At 55.2% G+C, this 9,082-nt stretch overlaps 1 protein-coding gene and 1 non-coding gene across 2 annotated transcripts; one reads left to right on the top strand and one right to left on the bottom strand.

Moving 5' to 3' along the window:
• Positions 1–1,972: 1,972 nt before the first annotated feature.
• On the top strand, positions 1,973–8,006 carry LOC136140325 (RNA-binding Raly-like protein). Its single transcript, XM_065898396.1, has 6 exons — positions 1,973–2,043; positions 5,987–6,034; positions 6,116–6,258; positions 6,402–6,518; positions 6,891–7,030; positions 7,968–8,006. Exons 1-6 carry the CDS (start codon positions 1,973–1,975, stop codon positions 8,004–8,006), a joined length of 558 nt encoding a protein of 185 aa, XP_065754468.1.
• On the bottom strand, positions 4,523–4,593 carry TRNAG-GCC (transfer RNA glycine (anticodon GCC)). Its single transcript has one exon. It is a non-coding gene; the product is annotated as a tRNA-Gly (tRNA).
• Positions 8,007–9,082: the final 1,076 nt, after the last annotated feature.

Genomic DNA, 9,082 nt, shown 5'->3' with positions numbered 1-9,082 from the left:
TGCTGCACATGGGCTTTTTCTAGTTGTGGCGAGCAGGGGCTACTCTTCGTTGGTGTGTGGGCTTCTCATCGTGGTGGCTTCTCTTGTTGCAGAGCACAGGTTCTAGGCACACGGGCTTGAGTAGTTGTGGCATGCAGGCTCAGTGGTTGTGTCTCGCGGGCTCTAGAGTGCAGGATCAGTAGTTGTGGTGCACGGGCTTAGTTGCTCTGCGGCATGTGGGATCTTCCTGGACCAGGGCTCAAGCCTGTGTCCCCTGCATTGGCAGGTGGATTCTTAACCACTGCGCCACCAGGGAAGTCCTAAATAAATATTTTTTTTTTTAAAAAAAAAGGCAGAAGATAAAATCCCCATGTGATTAATGTCCTCCTCCATCAAAATAATTCTTATCTTCCCTCTTCCTGCTGGTTATACAGACTGCAATGAATGGTACATGTGTGCGAGTTCCCTCTTCAGAGCTTCCCAAGTCCGTTTTAACTGAGATTTTCTTTATATATTTTCATGGTGCTCATGCACTGTTGCCCTACACAGTGGACATGGGTGTGTTTTTCTGTCCTCTCCTGACATTGCAAATACAAAAGTCAAAGAAACAGACATAGAAAGCCAGACAACATGGAAGTACAGCTGTTTTCTTGGTGCATGGATATCTGTTTAATGTGTTCTTGAGTGGATAACTGGATAAGGCAGGATCATGAATGGAAGAGAAGGGCTGAGGGTGTGGGTACAGAATTGCCAGCTTCCTCCCAAATGAACACTTGATCTGGATTGTCAATGCCTCAGGGACATCGTTGCTGGTCTCCTTGTTCCTCACCATGAGCAAGCAGATGCTGGATAACTGCTCTTGGTGATTGTGTTGCAGGAAGTCTTGTGAACAGGAAAAGGAGAAGGCTCGCATTTGTTGCTGTCTTGGCAGTTAAAAGTGGGCCATGGATGATGATCCATTCAGGAAGAAAGCGGGTGGGCTCAGGGAGGGAACTCGAGGTCACAGGTGAAACTCTGGGGTCTGATCCAAACCCAGAAGCAAAAGCTGGAATTTATTTAATGGAGTTCCATTCATTTATTCAGCAGATAGCAACTGAGCACCTACTAAGTGGCCAGGCCCCGAGTGAGCTGCGGGAATACGGCAAGAAGCAGATTCTCCTCTGTCTCCCACGAGCATAGAGCTACGTGCTCAAGTGGTGAACACTGAAGGAGCCCAGAAAGGAGACAGTCTGCCCGTGACTGGTGCACAGACGGCTGCCTTGCTTGACTTCTCAGTCCTCCTCTAAATCGGGTTCAGCTAACTCTTGACTCCCTTGCCACCAAGAGAGGGCAGCGGGGTGTCCCCACCCCAGACCAGGCAGGCTGCTTGCTTTGTTTCTCAGAGCCACCCTGGCTGTTTCAGACGCAGCCAGCCCAGGAGCTTAGACCGGAGGCAGCTGTGGGGCGTGGGTCTGGCAGCAGGCAGGCCTGTGGGCGGGCAGACAGGCAGCAGGAGAACACTCAAGAATTAACCCAACCAGGGACGGGTGTCTCCTCAGAGGATCACAGACATCCCCTCTCCTGCCCTTTGACGGTACCATCCCCAACTTCCAAGGCCTGGGTGATGGGGTTGATTCCCGTGGTAATTTGGGGGAAACAGTAGAGCAGCCTCCCCATCCTCGGGGGTTTTTCGTTTTGAAGTTAGCTAAAGGGACTGTTTGTCTCAGAACCACGGTCCCCTGAGGATGGAGATGAGCCCTCTGGAGCTGGAGCCCAGCTCTGAATAGGTGGGCCCAGGGTCTGGAGGCCAGGTTGGGCTGCCCACTGACTGGGGACGGGCGCTCCACTGCACTGCCTCTCAGGGGGCACTGCCCACCGCCTCAGAGCGGAGGAACAGGGAAGGGCCAGCCAGGAGGCAAGCGGGGCCTATGTGCACTTGGCCCCATTTTCCTGCACCCCTCCCTCTCTCTCTCCTCCTCTGTCCCACTCTTTGGCTCTCTTTTCAGATTGAGACATGGCTCGGGAGCCCAAGCCCGGCCCTTCCCGGCCAGGCCAGAAGAGGCCATGGGGCAGAGCCATCTCCTGGTGAGTCTGCCTGGGGTTGCCTACCGGGGAGGGAGTCTGATCAGCTTGTCTGGGGCTCTGGGCTCCCCTGAGACAGAATGAGAACCCCAGGAGGCTTGCTCAGTGTGTTGCCCACCCAGCCGGCCAGGCTGCTTGTCTTACTCTCTGTGGTACCAGAGGAGGTCCGGTCTCCCTTGGCCACAGGTTTTGTCTGTAAACTGGGGGTGTGTATGGAGGGGGGTCAACCCAGCTCATTCCAAGGCCCCTTCTAGCTGACACAACCCAGCCACCCTCCTGCTGGTGATGCCCTCTCCTCTCGCCTGGACCCGGGGGCGTGAGTCCTCCAAGGGGAACCTCACCTGTGGGGTGCTCGGGGGCTTTTTCTGGGTATACATGTTTGGGAAGTAGACAATGGGAACCCTTCTGGATGAAATCTTCCCTCTAACTTGGAAAGCTTCAAGGAATTTTAAAGAAACCTTTAAACATGTTTAGAAAGGAGCTCACGAACTTCTGCCAGCCAACGTGCCATTTTCACAGGCGTAAACAGTGTGTGTGAACCGGTGGCCCCTTAGTCCCCTCAGCTGGGAGCCTGTGATGTCTGTGATCAGCTCCTGGCCTGTCTGTGGGCATTTGAGTGGTTTCTGTCTTGCCAGTGGGGGAGGCAGGGAGGCAGTGGGTCAGGTGGTTGCTGTTAGGTACAGCACTGTGTAAACAGCCTGCTGCCAAAGGTTCTGATTTCTTTGGGGTTTTTGTTTGTGGGGGTTTTTTATAATTTTTTTTATACTTAATTTACTTTTCTTATTTATTTACTTATTTTTGGCCCTGTTGGGTCTTCGTTGCTGCGTGCAGGCTTTCTATAGTTGCGGCGAGCTGGGGCTGCTCTTCACTGCAGTGTGCGGGCTTCTCACTGCAGTGGCTTGTCTTGTTGCAGACCATGGGCTCTAGGCGAGCAGGCTTCAGTAGTTGTGGCACATGGGCTCAGTAGTTGTGGCTCACGGGCTTAGTTGCTTCCACGGCATATGGGATCTTCCTGGACCAGGGCTCGAACCTGTGTCCACTGCATTGGCAGGCGGATTCTTAACCACTGGAACACCAGGGAAGTCCGGTTCTGGTTTCTTTTGGGTCTCATCTCCTCAGAAGTGCGATGGCAGGAATGGGTAGGGGCTACTCTGAGAAGCCTCTGCACCTCCAGGGTGACCGCGAGAGTCATTAGGCCAAATCTCTCCCTGCCTGCGGCAGCCAGGCCTACATCATCTTTGCCAGCATGGACTGCTTTTTCACTGTGTTGTTTTGGGCTGATGAGTAGATGTGTACTCGTAATTTTTTAAGCTTGCGTTTCCTCAGTGATGCTGAACTGCATATGCGGTGTGTTGGTTTGCCTCAAGTCTTGTGCGTGAGACTCTCATCTGGGAGTTGATATGGTTTGGTAAATATCCGTCTGATGGGAGGTAAGTGGTTTCTTCCCATAGTTCTCTGCTGTGCTTTTTCACATGGCCGCTTTGAGGCTGGGTTAACCCTTTCTCAGTTCTTCAGTTCCAGTTGCCTTCTCCAGATTTCATGTCGCCCCACCCCCTTGCCTAGCAGGCTCGGACCCAGTCCTGTAGGTGCAGGTGGGAGAACAGGGAAGCAGTGGGGAGTGATGCCAGCTGTCCTGCAGGAGCTCAGATTCCGTTCGGAGGGGTGCCTGGCATTCAAGGCCTGGGGCAGGGGTGGCTTCCTTAAGACCCATGTGTCCCTAGGGGACTCCAGGGGGGAGAATGAAACCCTTCTCTGGGGACTAGGGCGGCATGTCTGGAGCAGCAGGCTGTTGCTGTGGCTCTGGCCCCTTTGGATAGTCACCCAGAGGGGTGGTTCGGGATGAGCTTCTGGTGGCCCCTGAGCTGTTGGATGACTTCTCTATGAGAACTGGTCAAGTCCAGGCCTTGTGTCTTGGGTCTCAAAATGGCACTTGTCAACCTGGAGGGAAAGGTTTGTGGTGGAAGGATTGCCCCAGGTGCCCTCCCCCCCACCTCCCCCCACTTGGCCCCTGACGACACTGAGGGAGGTGGCTTGACCTCTGCCCACAGAGTCATACTGATGGTGCATTTTACTTCTCTTACTGTGGGAAGTCCCAGCTTGCTCTGTAACCATTAGCCCAGACCAGGGGACAGATGTGACTGCAGACCCTGTGTGACCAGGCCACTGCCCCTTAGGAAGAGAGAATCAGGGCCACACGCCCAGGGCACAGGCCTCAGCCCTGGCTGATGACTGGGGGCAGGGGCAGAGCAGGGATGACCCCAGACCGGGAGGGATCCTCTACCTACAGCAAGCTGGAGCAGCGAATACTGCCTAACCTCTAACCCGCAAACTCACCCTGCCTTTGTCTCAACTCCGGTAGCTCCCAAGTCTGTGCTCAGCAGTCAGTGAATTACCATTCCTTTACCATTAATTTTTAGGTACTCTAAAAAGTCATTTTAGGAAAAAAAGGGAGGAAGAGGTGTTTAAAGAAAAGTGTGCTTCTTGCATTGGCTGGGAATTGAACCCTGGCCTCCCACGTGGCAGGCAAGAATTCTACCACTGAATCACCAATGCTGTTGTAGAATAGGGTTCATCGAGGTAGCTCAGGTGGTCGGCTACTGGTCCCTCCCCATCTCCCTCCCCTCCCCTCCCCTCCCCTCCCCTCCAGCTGTCTGATCTCTGCTGAGATTTCAACCCAGTCATGGAGAGGGGGCCCCCATGGCCAACCCAAGGCGGGCCGGACAAGCGAGAATTTTCCCGGAGTGGTCATGCTCAGCTGAGACTCGTAACCTGGAGCTCTGTCCTGGCCCCCAGCTGTCCCAGCTTGGTCGTTGCGGACCCTCAGGGGGCTGCCTGTTTCCTACACCGTGCCCCGGACCCCGACCCCGACCCCAGAGCACCGAAGGGATGGGTACCTGCCCTCCCGCGCTCCACTGGCTCGCTTTCCTTTCTCCAAGGATGGGCCTCCCACCGCCGGAATCAACATCCCAGCGGCTCCTGGGCCGCCCACCAGACTTCCTGAGGCCAGAAAGCGGGGACAGGGTGGCCGGAAATCTCATCCACAGGCTTGGGGACCTCACGGCATGAAGGGGAAGGGGCCCCCTAATGTTCCCTATTCCGCTCCGGTGGCTTCCATAGGCCTTGCCCCTCATCAGCTGGGCCTGAGCTGGTGGTGTGGGCGCACAGTCCCAGAAAGTTATTTCAGAAACTTTACTGCCCCCAGCTTGCAGGCCCTCTCCTCCCCCTCAACTCCTCACTTGCCTTAACTGAAGCCTCAGGCTGCACCCGAACTGCCTGCAGCTGTATCCCCACAGGATCTTCCTGCCCAAGCCGGACCCAGCTGTCCCTCTGCACCCATTTTCCCTTCCCTCCTAGGCACCAGTTCCCTGGAGGTGCATGGTGCATGAGAGCAGGCGTGAGGCCAGGCAGTGACAGCCTGGGACCTTCCAGACTCAGCCTCTCTCCCAGGGCCTGGAGCGAAGGGAAGGTGGCCTGGGCATGGCCCTTAACCCCCCACTGTCTGGCCCTGCCAGTGCTGAGCCCTGCATCCTGGCGATTCCCACGCAAGGATTAAAAGCTCTCTCCGTGGCTTTGAGCCCTGACTTAATTCTTCCCTTTCATCCTTTGCCAGACGAAGAACCAGAATAAGATCAGCAGTGCCTGGGTCAGGCAGAGGAGGCTTTGGACAGCCCAGACCTGGCGGGCCAGAAGCCTGTGGGCAATCGCCCCCTCCTGCCACCTGGAGGCACCCGGAACGTGCCCCTAACAGAGGCCAGCTATGGGGAAGCTGGTTTGCTGTGGTCTCCCAAAGTGACCTTGGTCAAGTCCCTAGGGGCTCTTATGGTGAAGAACCCTGGGATTCTAAGGAAAAGCTGCATACATCAGTTTCTCCAAATTAAACTGGAGTCCAGGCAAGGATTCTGGCCCTGGACAATGACCCTTTCCTCATTTATCTCTATTTCAACAGCAACTATGACCTGGATTACAAGCTGTACAGGGAAGATTTCCCCTACAGGTAAGTAGGTCCTGCCCCCTCAGTCCTCTGGGCAAGCAGGTGGGGCTAGTTGGCCTGACTCCCCCTCCATCCTGTCCATAGGGTGTATGAATACCAGAGGATCCCTCCACTAATCAACCGTGTGCCTATCAAGATCCGGAGGACCCATATGGGCATGGGGGTCAAGAGCAACTTCAGTTCCCACAAGGCTCCCAGGAACAGTCAGCTGACCCCCAAGATAAAGCGTGAGTGAGGGAGCACAGCCCTCAGCTGCAGGGCTAGGGGAGAACTGGGAGGCCCTTAGCAGTGAGGGTGGGTTCAGGAGTCCTCGCAGCACTGCCCTCTGCCTCCTGAACCTGACTGATACCAACTCTGGGCCCTCTCCCAGCAGTCCAGACTGAGGAGCTGCACTCCATCAGGGGAGAGCTGAGCCAGATCAAAGCCCAGGTGGACCACCTGTTGGACAGTGTGGAGCGCATGGACCAGCAGAGGGACCAGCTTTCAGGTCAGGTCCCCCCAGGTGTGGGCCCAGGCCACACCCTTAGCAGGCTCCAGGTTTTCCCACTCCTGAAGGTACCAGGGGGTCCTGCCTCCAGCTTTCCCTGGGTGCAGGGCTCCTCCTCACCCTCCCTGGAGTTCACTTCCCCCTACTCCCTCTGGGTGTCTCTGTGGCTTGAGGACCTTTTTGGCTTCTAGATTGTTCTATGACCCCCATCCACTCAGCAGCTGTCTGGAGCCAGAGCAGTGTCCCAGCCCATCCCCATCTTGTCCTCTCGAGCCCTAGATTCCCTAGATCAGTGCTGGGCATCAAGTGGCATCTTTGGGGTTAGCTGGGGCCTTCAAATCTAGCCACTGACCAGTGACTCTCCCTGTGCAGGGACAGAGGACTGTGAACAGAACAGGGGCTCTGGAAGTAAAGGCTCCTCGTGCAGAACCACTGATCCCCGGCAGGAGCCCAGGGGCCACAGGGCCCATCCAGAGGCAGACAGCTTCCAGAACACAGACCTGGAGGAGGCAGTGAGTGGCCTGACACCTCCCCCCATTCTCACCCCGCTTGTGGCCTCTCTGTGAGCAAAGGAGGGACTTGGGTTTGCGTGGGAGACCACAATGATGGTTGCGGGGAGGCATCTGACTTCCATCACAGCCAATGCCCAGGAGAAGATGGGGCCCTGCCCTGTTTTTTCTCCCCTCCTGATTTGGGCTTGGTCAGCTCAAATGGACCAGGGGCTACAGCTGGGCAGCTGAGCCAGTTCTGGGCTGAAATACCATCTCCTCCTGGAAGGTGGGTGGGGAGGGGGCTTTGAGTACTGCACAGGGAATATCACAGATGTGCACCCACAGCCCCAGATCCCTTGCCCAAAACCATGTGGTAAGCCTGGCCCTGCCCACCTGCTATCCCAGAGTCTTTGGGCTGTCTTGCATTGTACCATACTCCCCAGGAAAGCTGGAGCACACTGACCTTCCTGGACTGAGAATATCCAAACCTGGATCTGATAACAGCCTTTTGTGCAGCTTCAAAGGGCCCAAATGTTCCCTGCCCTACCATTTCCTCCTCTCCTATTGGTGGTCCCTGAGATGGGCCAAGCCCCTGCTGTTGCTAGGGCCATCTCAGCAAGGCTGGGGCTGCTGGGGGGCTAGTAGTGAGGAGCTTCCTCTCCTCCACTTGCCTAGCTCTGGCCTGTGGGCTCCAGGGGACACTTACTGCTGCCCAAGACTGTATCACATCTAGGAAAAGACTGGGGTAGGTGCAGAAAATGCCTTCTTCTGTCTGATGGTCCTGGGTCCGTTCCCAAGTCTCAGGAAGAATCTACAGTAGCACTGAGATGTCAAAGCTGCCAAGAAAGGGAGGTGGGAGTGAGAGACTGGGAGTTGTTAGCAGATGGCCCTCCCTTTCCCAGCCATTCCACACCTCTCAGCCCTTGGGGCTAGAGTCCTGCTTCTGCTTCTCCTACAGGTGAAGAATCATGCAGCAGACCAGGAAGACAGCCAGTAGAAGGTTGTAACCCCTCCAGGCTCATCAGCTCCAGGCACCTTCCCTAGTGGTTCCTTTCCTTGCCTTGAGTGATTTTCCAAAGGCCTCTCAGTGGCACCCATGCAACCCATTCTGGAGCAAGGGCAACAGAAATGGAGGCACGGCTCAGCCAGACCAGCCAGGAAGCCTCCCCCCAAGTATTGGCTTTAGCTTTGGTCATGTTTCCAGATGACAGTCTGGGGACTGGCAGGGAAGGGAAGAGGCTGCAACTGCCCAGCACCAGCTCACCATTCTTAGAAAGCTGAGGCCCACTCGTCGAAGGGGCAGCTGGACGGGGCCCACCTGGGAGCACCATCAGCCCTCTCTGACTGCAGGTACTGTTCCAGCAGCTCTTCTCCCTCTCAAAGCCCCCAGTCCTGTCTGGGTGTCAATAGGGGTATCCTTTTTGTGTCGTTTCTATCTTGTTTCTTGCTGATGTGATACCATGTATTTCAGATCTGCTTTGGAAATATGTATTATGTCACTGGGGGGAAATAAAATTTATATTTTTTTCCTCTTGATCAGAGGTTCTCGGTGTGGTCTCCAAGCCTTATTCTGGCCCTTTGGCTGTCCCAGGCCAACCCTTCCTAGAGAAGCTGAGCAGGCCCGAGACACACAAGCTCAGAAGCTCACACCAAGCCAGGGCAGAAAGGGCACCAAGCTGCCCCGCTTTTCTCCAAACCAGACCTGAGCACAAACCTGCAGGGCTCAGGAGCCACAAAGGGAACATCTTACCCTTGTGGTCAGGCCAGCTCTGCCCTACAAAATGGCCAGACTCCATCTCCAACATCCAGAAACTCTCACTCCTGGCAATTCAAGTGCCCTTTCCCAGGAGCCAAGACTAGATGAGGGACACCAGGATACATATAATGCTGTCCCAAGCCTTTGACACCACGAGTCCGAGAACACACTACCCAGCTCGGAAGAGCCTTGCTCTCTTAAATCCTGTATCAAGAACAACAGAATTTTTCAGATATAAAAGAATTTTTGTTTTAGCTCAGATATTAAGTGGGAAAGCACAGGCCCCTTGTCCATTCTCTCAAAAGCAGCCCAATAAT

This window comes from Phocoena phocoena, chromosome 20, assembly GCF_963924675.1.
Source record: "Phocoena phocoena chromosome 20, mPhoPho1.1, whole genome shotgun sequence".
Classification (NCBI taxonomy): domain Eukaryota; kingdom Metazoa; phylum Chordata; class Mammalia; order Artiodactyla; family Phocoenidae; genus Phocoena; species Phocoena phocoena.
The sequence above is the reverse complement of the archived record's forward strand: the minus strand, read 5'-3'. Positions and strand labels throughout refer to the sequence as shown.